Source organism: Taudactylus pleione, unplaced genomic scaffold (genome assembly GCF_031769625.1).
Source record: "Taudactylus pleione unplaced genomic scaffold, aTauple2 ptg000386l, whole genome shotgun sequence".
Taxonomy (NCBI): domain Eukaryota; kingdom Metazoa; phylum Chordata; class Amphibia; order Anura; family Myobatrachidae; genus Taudactylus; species Taudactylus pleione.
In genome coordinates this window covers 6221055-6239928 of record NW_028284787.1, presented here as the reverse complement: position 1 = coordinate 6239928, position 18874 = coordinate 6221055, and the positions used below count along the sequence as shown (strand labels likewise).

Genomic DNA, 18874 nt, shown 5'->3' with positions numbered 1-18874 from the left:
CTCTCCGCCCCCTTCTGTGACACCAGCCAATCAGAGGTGCCTGAGCTACACAGCACAGAGAAGCAGTAATGCCTGTCTTCCTGCTTCCACTAGATATTAGCTATATGGGACCTGGGTCACCTCAGACTGCCGACGGCACCCCCCCCCAACGCTGCGGACTCACTCTGCACCCACTGCTGACTGCTCCCCCACCCCTTGCTGAATCAGTCTGCCCCCACAGTTGATACTGCCAAATGTACCCCCTCTCTCCCATTCCCGCTATCTCATCTCACTCTGCCCCCACAGCTGATACTGCCAAATGCATCCTCATCCCCGTTATCTCTCTGCCCCCACAGCTGATACTGCCAAATGCACCCCCACTCCCGCTATCTCACTGTGCTGACTGCACCCAATCTCCCCCATCCCAGTTGACTTGCTCTACTGCTGACTGTACCCTCCCTGCTTCCTGAGATCATGGAGGGGCCGTCTACCGGAGGACTGGTAAGTTTTGCTGAATTGCTACATAACACTACTACATATCACTTCGATATGATGCAATATATAGAGGGGTATTCAATATGGGAGCAAAAAGTCCGTGCTGGACTTTTTGCTCCACATCGGAGCTTTTCCTGGGATAAAGTATCGGGCGCACGCCTGCTTTATCCCCATATTCAATTAAAAAGCTACGAAAACGGGGGCCGGCGAAATAGGATCGGCGAAAAAAACGGGATTTACCTGGAATAAACTGTAGGACCCCCCCTAAAGCTGTCAAAACATGGGAGATCACTATGGGTACCCCTGTTTTAGCTTGCAAATGAAAGTCGAGGTTTTAAATAGCCGCGGCAGGTGTTTTTTTTTCCGACATTGAAGAAGTGATGCAGAAGAGCACTTAGGTTATTTTTTTCGTTTTTTTAAGTGGTCCCATCAAATTTGGGGTACATGAAAATGGGTACTAGCATATTTTTAAGTCCCTAAAGTGTTTTTTAAAAAATTCTGCAAAAATGCACCTGCCGCTAATAGTCTATTCTAGAATACACCTGCCGCATATTTGCAGAGTAGCCCTGAACCTATTTCCCTATTTTTAAACACTTTTTTTTCCCTTTTTTTTTTTTTGCACCCCAAATTTTAAAATTAATTTATTAAATGTCATTCCCAGTGGTGCAGGCAGGCAGCCTGCACCCCTAAACCCCAAGTCTGCACTTTTTTTCGCCACCTATTCAGTGGTGAAAAGTTATCCCCGTTATTTTCCAAAGACTTTTCGAACCTGCAAAAAGTCTTTGAAATTGAATCAGGGGATAATTAAAATCGGCAAAAATGACGTCATCGGCGATAATTTATCGCCGATTCCGAAATTTTCGCTCCAAATTGAATACCCATGATAGTGGTAATCAGGGTCATAGGGATGGCGTTCCGAGGCGCCAAAGTAGCCACAGGGTGCTGCGCGCTGCTCCCGCTGGCTGAAGTCGGACTCTGGAAGCAGCTGTCAAATAGCTGACAGCCTGCTGGGTCCGTGTTCATCCTGCCGGCTGCCATGTCCGTGCATGTGGCGTCCTGACGTCACACGTACTAGCGTATGTCACGCAAGGAGAGAGGAGCTGGGAGGCACCTGGGACAGGAGGCCGGAAAGACAGGGCAAGTGGCTGTAGGGGACACAGGGGGCACAAGTCTGGTTGAACCTCTATTGTATGTTCATTACATTGATTACATTCGTACACAAACAGGCATGTGATTTCCTACATGAAGAGTGAGTACCGACTGAAGACTCTGCCCAGGAAGGATCAATTTATTTAGAGGTTCCCTATTGCAGAGAAACCACCATATAGGTAAGGTGTATTTTTATCGAGTACACACAAAACTGGATTTTATTAGTGGAATTACTTAGTGGCTCGGAATATATAAATAGCCCTCTATGCCCAGTTCGATGCTGCCCCTAATGTTTATTTTTATTTCCCTTTAATTTAACCCTACATGCTGGACATGCCTCCTCCCTGGCACACTTCGGGGGAGGGGCGCAGTAGCGCAAACGTACTCCGGGCGCCCTAGCCACACGCTACACCTCTGGTGGTAATTACCGGTCTGTGTGACCAAAGATTCCGGCGTCATGGGTCTCCTCCGCAGCCACCTGCGTCACTATGTTTGAGATGTATTAAACCATGTAAAGAGGACAGTTGGAAAAGTTGCCTACAGCAACCAATCAGTTTCTAGCTATCATATTATAGCATGTACTTGATAATAACAGCTAGAATATGATTGGTTGCTTTGGGAAACTTTTCCAACTCTCCTCTTTACAAGGGTTGATACATCTCCCACTTGGTTCCATTTCTCCAAACAATTTCTGCTCACTAAGGGCTCCATATAATGCTCCAGGGGTTTCATACACCTGCTGCATTTGCATAATAGCAAGGATGTAATAGCAAAGCTGCCTGTGTGCTATTTGCCATTGCGGTCCTTGCTGAATCACCCCCAATGTTCACTATTGTGTCAGACCATCAGTGGTTACTAACTATCAATGGCCATCCCTACTGCAGGGGCCAATGTTGTTGCCTGCTTGTTTTTAGCTTTCACAGACAGTGGACTATAATGACAAAGATGCATTACAGACCTTCCAACTGAGTGGTAGGGTAAGTACCTTGGGCCTGATTCAGACCTGGACGCCATGGCCCTTAGTCGCCCGTCTGTGTATGCGTATGTGTCAATATGCGCATGTGCGAGTCACTCACTGCACTCAGGAATTGTGCGCTCGTAGTAAACAGACTGGACGCTACTTGAGTGACAGTGCCGTTTGTGGGTGGTAACGGGAAGGTGCTTGCGCAGGCGTGTCTGGGCGTCAAAACTGAGTTTTACGGCTGTGCCTAATTAGCATGGAAGCGTCATTGTACACGTCACTTGTTTTTATTTCAGCCTGCAGTGATCGCAATGCTTGCGGTGGGGTAGGGTCTACCTCAAGCGCTGCGTGCTGCTCCGATGGCTCTCGATAGTACTGATTAATCATACACTTCTTGGAGATGACGTGTGCTAAGTAAGAAAAGTGGGCATCTGTATACCGGCGTGCGCTCACTCTGCCGTCGCTCTCTAAGACATAGATGGCGTCCTTACAGCAGACAGTGCTATCGCGGAATTTGCATACCCGGCTCCTTTTGGCAGCGAGAGAGCGCAACTTAGCGTCCAGGTATGAAACGACCCCCTTGTTCCTCATTAAAGCTTTCTCTGAGGCTTCCCTTCTTTAAGGCTCTTCTGTTAATTTTTCTCCTTTATTTTATCTTCCATCTCTAACCCTTTTCTTTATTTATTGTTCTTTGCCTTATTGTATCCTATCTGTTATCTTTTATGTTTATTCATTTTAGTATTTTTATTTACTTTATTTTTATTCTTTAGTTTTTATTTTATTATACATCTTTAATTTTTTTCCAATAATTATTTTTTCAATACATCATATATTTAGCCACCACTGACTATTACAATATAATATGGTTTTATGCCTATATCAGAAGTGCTCTGATCTTTTTACTAAACTGCAAAATAAATGCCAAACTCACTACCTTTGGAATGATGCTTCATTTTATATAATTCCACTTTTGATATTATTTGGGGTCTTTTACGTAAATCCCTATGCTCGTTATGAGTTTCTTTTTATACAAATTAGTACCTGCTCCTGCCTATAGGTCTGATTCAGAGTTGATGGTTTACGTACAATGCTGATGTTTGTCAATTTGCGCATGTGCAGGTCTGTATCTGTTACGATGGTTGCTGTGCCCCGTAAGCCATGCTGTGGCTTATGTGGCGCTCCGCCGTTGTTTTGAGGCGGGAGGTGGGCTGCATTCTTGAAAACGAGGCGCACTGAGGCCAGGATCTGTCTTCCGACGCAGATTTCCTGGCCTCTTCAGCGTGATTACATTGGACATCCTAAGTAACCTGAGGGTTAGTGTCCAGTGTTTACGATGCTACGTTTTCAGATGCAGTAGCGAATCACAGAAGCCAGCAGAAGGCATCTATATACACAAGACGCCTCCTGCGACATCAGCATATTTAGCACAATCAGTGCGTACAAAGACGCAGTGGCTGTTGCTAAAGCGCACATATCTGAATCAGGCCCTATATGCCGCATGTGTGAATATTTTTTACTTTACTGCACAATAGTTACACTATTAGCCTTTCCATAGAAAGGAATATTTATGCTTTTCATTGCAAGCCATGGTTGAATGAATGATTTTAAGTGTTGAATACTTTTGCAAGTAGCATTTTTCTGAAAATTTTTTAGACAAACACCAATGTGTACAATGTCTTATTAGTGTATGTAATGGTCTCGTACCAAATATACAAAAATTCAGAACTTATCTGGGTATCTTTAAGAGTACGATTTACTCCAAAAAGTCACCAGAAATAATGAGTTGATATTTCATAAAAACCTTAAAGTAAATAATATCATATAGCTTAAAACCATTTTAAGTGAACCAATTTATTCAGATAAAAATATTCACTCACAAATGCTTAACTGACTGCTTATCTGACACAATAACTGGATACAGGCAGGTGGTGGGTAGAGAGGGTTCTGGAAGCAGCAAGGCTCGACCGAGTTCTCCGCAGGAATGAAGAGCTCTGGTGTAAGCTGGCTGTGGTGTCAGAATGTAGGGGGTCTCCAACGCGTTTCGGCAGGGGCTCTGCCTTCTTCAAGGAGGTAAGGGACCAAACAGGATTAGTACTGTTTTTTTTTCCAACAAACCCTTTGGCCCCCATTTCTGCCTCTGTCTTCATTTCCTCACCCACCACCTCCAGTCCATTAGACCCCCTTCCCTCCCTACACCCCATCACTCCACAAACAACATTGAACACAAAAGACCACAACACACTATTACTCCAGCATTACACCCATAGGGCGAGCGCACCCTCCGCACCCTCTACCCCATTATATCGTTACACAGGACCCGGTACTCCTGCTTTTAGGAAGGTGCAGCACCCCGACACAAACAATACATCTCACATCCCATCTGCCCATACAGCAGAGCGCAGTTCTAACCCATCATTTGCAATAAAATTATGTTACTCTTCTTTCATCTCCTGCCATCCAAGTGGAATTGCAAACCATGCAGTCCTGGGTATCTGGTAACGTGCAGTTCTTGGCACCCTAAGCGTTATATATCCAAATATGTCAGAGGTTTCCAAATGCGATCCTCAAGGCTCCCCAACAGTTCAGGTTTTACAGATGTCCATGGTTGAGTACAGGTGGTTAAATTAAATTGACTGAGGTACTAATTAAGTCACCTGTGGTCAAATACGGATATCCCTAAAACCTGGACTATTAGGGTGCCTTGAGGACTGAGTTTGAAAACCTCTGAAATATGGACTTTATCAAAGGGTAAGTAGTCAGATTACAAGGATAAATACAAATTTAAATTAAATACATAACATGATGATATTACAGGCATAACAAGATGGCATTACAAGTACAGTAATCTTTACTAACTAATGAAGAGGGGCTATTTCGATCAAATAAAAAGGAGTAAATATCCAATACATTTCCCTATGGGATAACCTTTTTTCCAAATTGCCTCCTCTCTGATGCATTTCTACATTTTCTATTGCTTAACCACTTAACTGACAAAAAAATTTGTAAGAACCGCTCAGAAATTTTCTGGGTTTTTTCAATGAGTGAATTATGTGAAGAACATTTATTTCAACTTATCCAAAATTATGTAATTTAAAAAAAAAATATATATATTAAATATTTGTAAATACTCTGTATTTCAAACATCGGAACATAAAAACCATCGAGACTTTCCATTTTACAGTGGGTTCAGACACCAGGTACACTTTAGGGGGGTGAGGGCTGGGGTTAAAGTGGGGTGGAACTGTGTTCCGTCACTTCTATTTGGAGACAGAACCAGTTCTGTCTCCTCCGGCCCACCTCAGCCCGGCACCGCAGGGAGGCTCCATTTGTCAGGCGCCCAGGTCCTTCGCCCACAGTGCCGGAGGCTGGAGCTCACTCCTGAGCTCCGGCTTCTGGCTCCCGCAGTGTACACTATGGGAGATGCCATAGTTCCGAGGATAAGCCAAGCGGACCGGACGGCAGCGAACGCAGGAGCGGGGCTTAAGGTAAGGATTATGGGGGGTATTTTTGTGTGTGTGCGCGGCACTATTACAGGGGGCATTACTGCAGAGAGCACTATTACAGGGGGCATTACTATTAAGTGCATTACTACAGGGGGCATTACTTCTAAAGTGGGCATTTCTATTGGGGGCACTACTGCAGGGGACATTTCTATTGGGGGCATTACTACAGGAGGCACTACTACAAGGGCATTGCATAATGGGCACCACTCCTGGGGGCATTGTATAAGGGGCACCACTACTGTGGGCCCTGCATAAGGGGCACTACCACTGTGGGTGCTGCATAAGGAGCACTACCACTGTGGACACTGCATAAGGGGCACCACTACTGGGGGCATTGCTTCAGGGGCACTACTGCTGTGGGCATTGTATAAGGGGCACTACAGCTGTGGGCAGTATGTGTATTAGGGGCACTACTACTGTGGGCATTGTATATAAAGGGCACTGCTGTGTGTCATAACATGAATAAGGGACTACTATGGTGTAATGTGAATCAAGGGCGTCAAGAGAGGAGGGGGCCCGTGTGCACTCCCCGTGCGGGCCCGCTCCTCTCTCCCTGGTGGCCGGCAGCCGGAGCATTAGTAGACTCCAGGCACTAGAGTGTACCAGGAGTCTACTGCGCATGCTCACAACACCGGAAATATGGCCCTGGCGGCCATTTTCCAGTGTTCTGAGCAGTGCTGACACCCGACGCGGGACCACGGACAGGTGAGTTTAAAATAATATGGGTGCAGGGTGTGCAGTGCGGAGCCCCCCTGAACCCGGGGGCCATGTGCCCCGCGCACACTGCACCCATTATAGATACGCCACTCTCAGGGGCTCTGTGTGCTGTGTAATGTGAATAAGATTGTGCTACTGTGTGTCGTAATTTGAATTGAATTGGGAATACCATTGTAACCACACTCCTTTTGAGACCATGCATCTACGTTGCGCACTGTCTCTTTATTAAAGAAGCTCCGAGGTGGGGGGTGTGAGTTCCACCACTTCTCTAGGACCCCTTTAAGCACTGGGTGAGGGGGCGTTAATTTACCTTTTCCCAGCAGCTGGTAATCTCTGCAGCCGTTGGGTGAGGGGTCCTACTTTGCTGAATGATCAGCAGTGATTGGCAGCACAGCAGACACCGGGGGAGGGTGCAGGCAAGCAGAAGGACCGGAAGGTCCCTCTGAGAGCAGCAGCTGCGGGAAGATTTTCTTCCTGCAGCCGCCCTCACTGTGTATCTGACTGGTCGAAATAGTGCGACCAAATCAGATAAAGCACTGCCTGGTGTGGTTGGAAAAATGTGACCATGCCAGGCACGTGGTTAAAATTTCAGAAGCGTATTATCAGAATTGTGTTTTAATGCAAAATGTTTGGAGATATTATGTGATATAACTTTATTTTTAATATTTCTAGTATGCAAAATGATCCAATATGTATTAATCCACAAGGATATGCTAACATAAATGACATTAGTTAAATAATTCATAACTGATTTAGTTCTAAATTCCTTTATGCATGGAACAATGATTACGACTATAGAATCCTGTCATTTTTGTTTTACATATTGACCTGAGATTTGTCACTATTTTGATATTATTTTCTGGATTAAGAAGACTGGGGGCTATTATCTCTTTCATATATCTGTTTTGTTGGAATACATTTATTAGAATGGGATCTAGCAGTAAAATTCTCCAGGTTTCTCTTTCCTTCATCTGGGGACACTTCTTGAGTTAACTTTTTAGGACACCCCTTCCTCAGTTTTCATTCAGTGCTGGTAGGAGTAGGTCAGTATTAGTTGCCATTTCCATAGCTTCAGTTATGCGAGATAAATTGTCTAATTTTGTATCCACTACAAATTTGATTTGCAACAGGGTGTAGCCAAGATAGAAACAAAGAACAAGGTCCAATCCTGTTAAACAATAATTCTCCAGGGGGGTACGGGGTTCTAGGGCCTGCAGAAATTCCATCTTGGGCCAAATCAATGGAAGTGACAACTCTAGGTTTAGAAAGGATGTCATCTTCACTAGAGAAATTGTTATCCTCAACCGGACCCAAGTCGCGCAAGGGACAGTTTTTGGGCAGGGGTCTGGTTTTTCAGAATCTGACATTTCCTCTGATGAGGAAGGATGAATTGAAGATTCTGAAGTAGAGGATTCAGTTTCCTTTATAAAAGAAGGTTATTGGGTAAGCCGAAACATGTTAGCATTGGCAAAATCAACTCTCTTCCGCTATGTATCATTTTGGCTTCTCCATTCAAATAACTTTACTAACACAGCACTGGAGGAAGCTCTATTCCAGCTGAACTCCCCAGCACACGCCCATTACCAAGATTACTGCAACATGCTGAAATAACATCCTCTTTTGGGACACACATAAAGCCAGGATTTCTATTAACAAAAGCCCTCAGAGTGACCCACTTTCTACACTGTATATACATTTTTGGGGAAACCCAATCTTTCTTCCCTCCCTAGATAACCCAACCTACAATTCTTGGTACCGTAAGGGAATCTTTGCCATCAAAGATGTCTTTGACCCTGGCGGACATTTACTTTCATTTGCACAACTTCAAGAGCTATTTCACCTAGCCCGTCACAACATCCCTCACTGACCCTTTAGACCTTACACACTGCCCCAACCTTACTTAGGGCGTCTTCACCCGAAGTCGAACTTATAATTTTTAAATCCGTTATCATTATCCGTATCTCATCGAATTAAGTGGATCTTCATGGTCGACTATTTCCAATACATGGAAATCTGAAATACCAGACCTACCTGATCTTGGGGAAATGCTCCCGTATACTACAAGGATCCTACCAGCTCTAAAGTCTGCTTGCTTGCAGGAAATCCATATCCGTATATTATATAGAATTATAGATGTGCGGTTCGGTTTTACTCGGATATATTCGGATCTCAAAAATGGCATCATATTGGCTCTCAGTCTGTCACATGTTTTGGATAGCCAATAAAATAAGTCCGAACTTTTGATAATTTTGCGATACTAACCAAATAAAACTGAACCCGCACATCTCAATATAGAACATACATCTCACCCTCCCAAAGAAAACACTTTATTGCAACCAAAATGGGTTTGTGCCTTAAATGCAATTCCCCTTCATAATTTCTGGTCTTGTGGAAAAATCAGAAAATTCTGGTATAAACTCCTTGACCATCTGGCTGCGTCTCTCCATGTTAGGCCTCCTAGGATGGCTAGAGCCCTACTCTTTGCTGATGTCTCCTCTTGGGAAGACAACCATAGTGTGGTTCACCTAATACATGCATTAACAGTTATAGACAGGATGGCCAAACAAATTATTTTGCGGAACTGGATCCCTGGTCTGTCCCTACATTAGGGGAATGGAAGGTAGCTTTACTAGAGGTACTTTTATCATGAATGTCGCATGGCTACGATCCATATTGAGAAGGGAGTAACATACTTTTACAAAAAATGGGGTGTATATATCGACAGCCTGCCAACTCAAACTCAGAAGCAGATATGGAAGGTTTTTGAGAACACAAACTGGTTATGCCAACTTACTTGAGAAAGGTGTGAAGCTTTATCCCATTGATTTGACCTTCCTTCCCAATCTCAAGTCTGGAAGAGACGAAGGTCCAGGTGCCACGCATATTTTTTTTTCCATGAACCCTGTTTCGGATAAGTGATATGATTTGCAATTTCGCTTGGATGGCAGGAGGTGGAAGCAGTGTAATTTTATGCCTGTATCCAGTTATTGCCTAATTCAATGGTATTATGACCCAGTTTGTCTTCCCCCACCTTTTAGAATGTAAGCTCTCACGAGCAGGGCCATCTACCCTCTTGTGCTTCTCCTTACTATAGTGTAATTTACTTCTTACTCACCACTAGGGCACCTAACACTTGGTTGCTTATGCTCTGTTGCGTATCTGGGTGATATGGTCCCTAATGTAGCAATATATACTATCCATGTCCTGTATTGTATTGTATTCTGTAAGTCACTTGCCTACAGTTTTGTTTATGTACATTGTAAGGCGCTGCAGAACACTTGTGGCGCCATATAAATAAATGATAATAATAATAATTATGCTATGTGATATTATTCACATTAAGGTTGTTATAAAATATATAAAAGTAATTATTCCTGGTGACTTTTTGGATTGAATCATCATCTTAAAGATTCCCAGATAAGCTCTGAATTGTTCTATTATTGGTATGAGGCCATTATCTTCACTAATTATAACATTGATGTTTGTCTAAAAGATTCTACACATTTTTATTTTATTTTATTTTGATTTTATCAATATTTGTTTTCCAGAATTTTCATCATCATCAAGTGATGACCTATTGAGTCATGCAGCCTGCGGAATAGAGGACAATTATTGGTTTTTATATGAATATTTCAGAGGTGTATTTGCGCTGATTATTTGTTTGAAGCAAGAAAAAAAAAAAACAGCACACTGCAATGTGACAGCAAAACAAACTTGCATCTTGCATATTACTGTAATAAAATGCAGAAGACTCCGTTACATACATTTGCAATTGTATGGTAAACCACCAGCCACGTCAAGTTGTCTCTGCTCTGGTGGTTCTACACTACATGATAACAGCACCACTTTGGGTCATATATTCATTTCTAATTTGGGAGCCAACTCCCCTGGAGGCACCCCAGGATCTTCCAATATGGAACTACAAGGATCAGAATATCCTCCAGCTACTGATCCCATATATGCTTCTCACAACAATGATACACAGAATGGAAGTTCCTCAATGTATTTAAGAAGTTAAGAGATTAAACTTTTAGTGCAAAACATAAATAAAACATTTGCCCCTAAATGTTGTAGAATAGAAATAATTGTACAGTGTAATGTGACACTAAAGGGGCCTATCCATTACCCGACTTTGTGAACAATCCGACCAAAACCAGGAGGTGTTGGTCGCATTATTCACAAAGTCTGGTAATGGATAGCCGGCAAGGACCAGCGATGCACGTGCACGCTGGGTCCTTGCCGTCCCCGACTGAACAGGCTACTGAACATGTCCGTCAACCTGACGACGCTCGTCAGGTTCAGCATGTTCAGAGATAGGAGGTCGGGCTCCTTTACTGAATTATGTTCAGTGAACGCCGTTCAGTGCGGGCACCACACCTCGGCAACCTGAAGGTCTGAACACTAGACGTTCAGACTTTCAGGTCGCCTAATGGATAGGTACCTTAACAGTTTTCATTCTAGCCCCACTCTCTGGAATGTGTAAGCAGTTGACAGTCTTACTGAAAACTGACAAAGAAACATTTTTTTATAAAAATTACAGTTATATAGAATATTGTGTAGATTTTTGTGTCCTTGCCTGCAAGATGTGCAAGACTGAAGATGCTTTTATAGTTATTTCCCTGTAACCTAAAGTTGGTTCTTACAATGCTTCCACTGTGTTTGTTATCTGTAAGAGTATATAATGACCCCTTCCTGCATTTGTTTTTTCCCACTTGCAAAGGTTAACAGAAAGGTGGAGGCAAAATTAAAATGAAACCTGCACAATAGATTATAGTTTCAGTTTTTTAATATATATTTTTTACAACACATAAGGATCTCTTTGTCACAGCACAGTTTCTTAGCTTTTGTGGAGAATTATATATAATGTAAGCATGCATTTTTGTCTTGTGTTTTCAAGTTGCAACAAATCGTATATAAGTTTTGTCAATGCGTATCTATATCAAAGGAACCTACTAAAGTGGCCACATTTTGTCACCCCAAGAGGGATATTTATCACAATCCGTATTTTTAATATGGTTGTGATGGGATAATATTGAGTAAAACTTAATATTGTGAAAATTTATATTTTTGCTTGAATTTACCAAATGTCTGTTGCTGGGACACAGGCTGGGAAAAGATATGTTATTTTAACTTATGCTATCACTTTACTTCCGGTTTTGGATCGAGCAAGACTAATGCGCATGTACAGTCTTTGATCTGCACATTTGCCAGTGCGGGCTGGCAATGACGGATCTGAAAAAGAATGTGGTAGAGTAGCCCATAGGCTTCTAGGGGCTAACGCTAACACCATCTGAAGCATTCCAGAACTTGGTACATTTGACAGTTTAGCAGTCCCATAGAAACATATGGGGGATGCGTTTGCGATTGAAAATAAAGGAACCACAGCAGATATCTCTGATCTGCCAAACCCCCTTTATACATCCTGGGGGCTGGGAATGCTTACATTTTGCAGGTAATCCACAAAAGAGACAGTTTTCATTGGATTTCCTACAAATTTACTTTACTAAATATGCCCTCAAGTCTTATTAATTACAGCATTTCATTGCATCAATGGATCACAGACAGTCATTGTATACACATCCATCAGCAGTTTGTGGACTCTTAATAGGATAAATTTTATCCGGCGCACTATATTACTAAAATTCTAAAAAAAAATGTGTGTGAACTTAAGCTGGGTACACACTAAACAATGTGTGTACCCATCGATGTCGTCTACGATCCCAGCTCTGACGGGCCGACATCGGGCAGTCCGTACACAGTGGGCGATCCAGTGCCTGACCACCCCATATGCCATCCCCCGCATAGCGCTGCATGGGACCGGCAGCCACACCGCCTGATCTTACTGCATCTACAAAAGAGCAGGCAATGAGGTTGACCACCCCACAGGAGAGTGCACTACACGTTGTAGTGCATACACACTACACATTTTTAACGATTTGTCGCTCTGATGTGTCGGAATCTGCCAAATCGTTAAAAATATCATGTACTGTGTTGGGGCCTTAAGAATCAGGTAGAATTTAATCAGAATATAACATTTAAAACACATACTTTGTAGTAGACATGGACCTTTAAACAACAATACTGATGATAGTTAATATCACAGTATACAATCATAAATAAATATAATATCATAAATAATTAAGGATATAAAAATCCAGAATGTCAATCAAAGTAGTGCCTGCACGTTTGATACATTTCTTTAGTCTGTGATCCAGACAATAGTAGTGTATAAAGTGTCTCACATGGTGTTGCTCCAATTAGCTGTAATTAACAGTCTATGTATATTATAATGTCCAAAGCAATCCGTACTAGTGCAGGAGCCTATTGATGGTATTGTAGAGCTTCTGCTAATGTGTTATGGCTCTGCCTATAACGTCCAGCTGGGAATCAGTAGCTGAGGGTAGAATATGTACTCCCTCAGCTCTATTTTTGTCCTCAGCCTTTCTTGCCGTCTTATGGATTTCTTCCATAGAATTTATCCTATTTGATTTTACTAAGTTCTAGGAAGGACTTGTTTTTTTTACTATCCAAAGGCAGCACTCACTCCAAGCTCACTTAAAGAGCGTTGCGCAGTTTGTGGGGTCTGCCTTTTTGCATATTTTATGTGAAAATAGTATAACAACAGTGTTCTCATTTAACAAACCATCACCAGGGATTTCCCAAGCACACAAGTGCCATATGCAGAGGCTTATCATAAGTAGAGTAGGTGGAGCTTGTGCTCTGGGGTGCAAGCTATGACGACTATGTTTTTTTTCTTTAAAAAATGTAGCTAGACTGTCAATGCTGGGACCATCCTCTGGTCCCATGATGAGCTGTCTAAACATAACGGTCTCCTGCTGGGAGAGAGTTCATTGTGTAATGTGTAGATAGAGCAGAGTCTCTGAAGCTTGCTCTGTGGTTACAGCCTCCATGGGATGCATGGACACGACCAGGATGGGCGTATTTTTGATGATGTGGGGGCACACGGTTAAGAAAATTGTCTTTGCCCACCACTCTTAGACTGCTATCAGCCAAGTACTGAAGCAGGTACTGCAAGCATTCATGTTGCAGTTCAACTAGTTTATTCATCTTCCATTGGACAAGAAATCCCCTGTGCCCATAAAGCAGCAGTGTGAAGAAATTGTTGTCTTTCTGTCCATCATAGGGGACTTGGATGGTACACATGTGGCCCTGGCACCATCAGGTTAAAATTAGGACTAAAACAAATTTGTATTTCATCAGAGTACAAACTATATTTGATGAATCTTTTCCTAATCCTAAACCTGGTGGCCAAATATCCAAGGAACACATATGACCCAAATGGTCATGTACATACTCAATAAAACAAGCCATAATAAAGAGATGGAGAGGCTTCAAGCTAAAGATCTGTAAAATATCCTAGACACTGATCATACTAATGCAGTAAAAAATATTACAATTCAAAGGCACTACCCATAAAGTCCAGTCTAGAGTCCAATAGTCAAACTTGGATGATGCAACAGAATCCTCTGTATCAGATATTTCATAGATATCCTCAAATGATCATTCAGGGTGCATGTGGATGAATAGAAAACAGATGTAGCATAATACCTATGGTATGTTTGACATCCCGTGGTATATATGAATCCAAAGAATAACCTCAAATCCCTTCAGGGTGTGTGCTTACATTTCCTGGTCTTGATTAGTTGAGTCTTTATATTAACAGGATGCCCAACACGGATAGAAAGAGGGTAAATGAAAAACACGCCTCTTACAGGTGTATGCTTACATTACCCCAACTTGTTTGTTAGCAGTTCCTTGCTGCTTAGAGGTCCTTTCACCATTTCTTGTATTCACTGATCCTACTAACTCTTTGCAATGCTGTCTATTTCTACATCTGAAATAAGCTTTTGAAAAAGGAATACTCTTGAAAACGGGATTTGAAGATCTTAACACAGTCCAATCAAGGATCCTACAAATGTATTATCTCCTGAAATTATGTATGTTATAACCAGATACATACACAGAATCATATGAAAGATGTAAGCAGGAACAATATCTTGCCAGCCCATAGTAATCACCATAAGAAATGGATAAAGAATATTCCAGGAGGTCAGCTCAGATGAATTTAAAGAAATTGTACTGAGGAAACAACTTTTCTTAGTCAAGAGAAAGGGATGAAATCAAATTTTATGAAGAAGGGCTATAAAGAAAAGTAATTGCAAAATGAAATCGATCGGGTTTCCCAATTAGAAAGAAAAGAACTTATTCAAAACAAAAGGAGAAGAAGATCCTAGGGCAGTTGCATTCATCACACAATTTAATGGAGACTATAAAAAAATAGAAGAAATCTTGGAAAAATATTGGAATGTATTATTACTGGACGAAGAAGTTAAAAAAGTTTTACCGGCAAAACCGTGTATAATTTATAAAAAGGCAAAAAATCTAAAACAACAATTGACGAGAAGTTTCCTTCCAACAAAAAGTGTTGATGAAAGTGTGAGTAAAGCATCGAAAGGGTTTCATTTTTGTAAAAAATGCATGGGCTGTAGAAATCAAATAGCGAATACTTCTAAAATTCAAGAATTCTCTTCAAGAAAAACTGGAAAAAGTTATAAAATAAGAGAGTTTACATCCTGTGAGACCGAAGGAGTAATATATTTGTTAGAATGCCCATGCGGAATTCAATACGTGGGGCAAACAAAAAGAAAAGTAAAAATAAGAGTAGCAGAACACATATACAATATAAAAAGAGGTCTTACAGCCCATTTTTTGTGTCATCATAATAAAGACCCAAAAAATCTGAAATTCTTGGGAATTAAAAAAATCAATCCAAACTGGAGAGGAGATGACTTGGTGAATTTACTCAAAAGAAACGAAACAAAATGGATTTTTTTATTACAAACATTAGAACCACATGGTCTCAATATAGAAATTGAATTAAAGGCTTTTTTATAATAATTTTATATAGTTTTTATTACATATATTTGATAGGTACATACGTACATTTAACAGGTATAACAATCACTAAAAAACAATATGGAGTATATGGGAACATGTGCTTGACGCCAAAATGCCCATCCACTTCCGGCACAGAATATCCGGTTTTTTAATTTGTTTTCAATAAAGTTGAACTATAAATAAAGAAAGAGAACTGAACAATCCCATCCTTGAGAAAGGACCAACAGGTCTGAAACGCGTAGGTGATTGAAAGAGGACAGCAGCAATACCCTACTGCCAAGTCCGAGTGAGCCACCCGGCGTCTGACGCCACTACCCAGCGCTGCGACTGCGAGAGCCGGGATGAGAGGAGGAATCCCCTGGAGGAAGCGGTAATTCAGCGGCTGACTCCGGCGATTGAAGGTCCAATCTGACGCCGCAGCCGCCACGCGCTGTTTGGAGCCTCACGAGAAAGAAGTCCCCGGTGGGAGAAGGAATCCATCACTGGTAGTAAGCTAGGGACAGTTAGATAAGGGATTGGCATCACGGACTATTGATAGTTGCGGATTACCAGCAGGACTTTGCTGCCTTACATTATTCCTCAAATTATTCTAAATAGACTATAAACATCAAATTATGTGATTGTTTTTATTATTTTATCATAGCGCTCAATCTTATTTTATGAGTTGAGTCTTTATATTAACAGGATGCCCAACACGGATAGAAAGAGGGTAAATGAAAAACACACCTCTTACAGGTGTATGCTTACATTACCCCAACTTGCCTGTTAGCAGTTCCTTGCTCCTTGAAGGTCCTTTCACCATTTCTTGTATTCACTGATCCTACTAACTCTTTGCAATGCTGTCTATTTCTACATCTGAAATAAGCTTTTGAAAAAGGAATACTCTTGAAAACGGAATTTGAAGATCTTAACACAGTCCACTCAAGGATCCTACAAATGTATTATCTCCTGAAATTGCACAAATACCAGAATAACAAACCTGGTTGACCAATCATATCTGATTTAGACTCATTAACCTCGGCTCTCTCCATATACAAATGTGTCTTCACTTGTCTTTGCTGCAGTCGTGATAAACAGCCCCTCTTTTATGCATCTTTATTGCTGAAAATGCACCTACGTTGCAATTCACCAGGAGACTGCTGATTAATTTGATATGTGACAGTTGTATATCTGTGTGCAAAGTGCTATGATGCAACAGTCACAGCTTTTTTCCACTGAAAGCTCCGTTTACAATCTCAGTTGCACACAGATATACAAGTGTCACATGTCACGGTCTCCTGGTGAATCCTAGATTAGACACATTTCAGCAAAAAGACATCCAATGCTAGCAGAGTTGCACGTGAACTGGCGGTTCACTTACGCCAGGCATATCACCCTGCATTGCATATTGAGGCTAGATGAGTAAGGACATCTGTATGTGGATGCTTACCATCAAAAATTTGTGTTAAAGCTTCCCTCATACTTAAGGGACTCCACTGAAATTATTGAAGAGGTAAAGAAGATTCCTCGGGATGACCGTTATTGATTTTGTACAACATATGTAGCTTCATTGTACACCTTCATCCACCACAACAGAGGTCTTCAAGCTTTTGAATATTTTTTACATTTAGCGGATCAATTAGAAGAACCACAAATTTAATTAATTCTAAACAGCATCAATTTTATCTTGGAGCATAAATATTATAAAGTAAAGGATTTTTTATGTTCAAATGCAAGGCACAGCCACGGGGACCCACTTTGCACTGAGATATGCAAACCTTTTTGTGGGTCATTGGTAGGACAGTATTATTTGGCATAACAATCTTTTTCTTTAAATTAGATTTTAATTTTAAAAAAGGTACATAGACAATATTATTTTTATATGGAATTGGGACCACAAATCATTTAACAACTTTCTTCTGTACCTAAATTAAACCCATGTAAATCTCAGATTTAGAAAGGTCATGATTGTGTTTTTAGAGTGTGAAATATTAGCAAAAAAGGGAAAATTAATAAGAGGACCCATTTAAAAATATTAGAACTCCAGTAGCTACGTTCTACCGTCCTGCTGTTATAATCCAGGTTGGATCCATAATATTCTTAATGGCAATTTTGTAGGATCACAAAAAACTACTGAAGATGAGGTCTATCACTCCGAATCACTTTTTTTCAGAAAAAAATTGCAAGGTAGAGGTTACCCTGAGGATTTATTAGACCAATGCAGATCAAATTATGCACCTATTAAACGTATTGTTCAAGTGAGCAATCAAGATTATTCCTATACACCTCATATACAGTTTATTACTGACTTGAGTGACCAGTCTAAACTGGTTTAAAGTTCTTAATAAACACTGGCATTTACTATTACAAGACCCCATCTTTTGACCTATTTTACCTCCAAAACATTCCATTATTTTTAAGAAAGTTCCCAAACCCAAACAAAACTTGGTGTCCACAGTTCCTTAATCTGATGTAATGAAACAAACAACATGTCTTAGATTTATGTTTTTCATTTGCACATGTTGTAAAGCCTACAAATCAGGGACAAATAATAATAGCTTAAAGTCAAAGATTGACAACAAAGAAGTCAAATAAAACTTTACTTGTGTCAATGAATATCTATTTTTGGAGGATCTTTGTGGTCTTCAATATGTACGAAAGACTTTTTTATTGTTGCAACTGAACAATTTAATATCCAATTGCAAAATATTTTAAACATGTGTTCCTTTTTTCTTTTGGATCGAATTATCAAATATAGAAGAAAGGGGATTTAGCAGCTAGAACAACATTCATTTGAAACTTTGATTTGTTCCTTTTCTGATCTGGATTAGTTTAAGAGCTTTGAAAAATGTTTTACATTACTAATGCTATTTACACATGTTTATATTGTATAGAGAGCTGAACCGCTATATTTCTTAGGCATATTTTACAGCTGGTGTTCTAAGATTTAGATTTTATTATAATGTAGCTACCAGAAGTGTTCAGGCTGGACACTTCTGGTATTTGAACTTCTCCGTATGTCAACACCATCACCCTTGAGAAAAACTTTTTGTAGCTGAAACGTGTTGGCAGGGTGGTGCAGCTCAGATGGACTACCCTGGATCCAGCAGCTGGCTGTGGTAAGTGGCAGGTCACCTTCCCGGCTTTATTGCAGCAAGCAGACTTACTTTAT

At 41.0% G+C, this 18874-nt stretch overlaps 1 protein-coding gene across 4 annotated transcripts in view; it reads left to right on the top strand.

Annotated features, from left to right (window-relative positions):
* The window catches only part of STX17 (syntaxin 17), a 328399-nt gene extending 316900 nt beyond the window's left edge, over positions 1-11499 (top strand). For all 4 annotated transcript variants that reach the window (XM_088445683.1, XM_088445679.1, XM_088445680.1 and 1 more), the window contains one exon: positions 10353-11499. In XM_088445683.1, coding sequence (XP_088301809.1) covers positions 10353-10822 — 470 coding nt within the window. In that variant the 3' untranslated portion in view covers positions 10823-11499. The remainder of the gene's footprint in view (positions 1-10352) is intronic.
* Positions 11500-18874: the final 7375 nt, after the last annotated feature.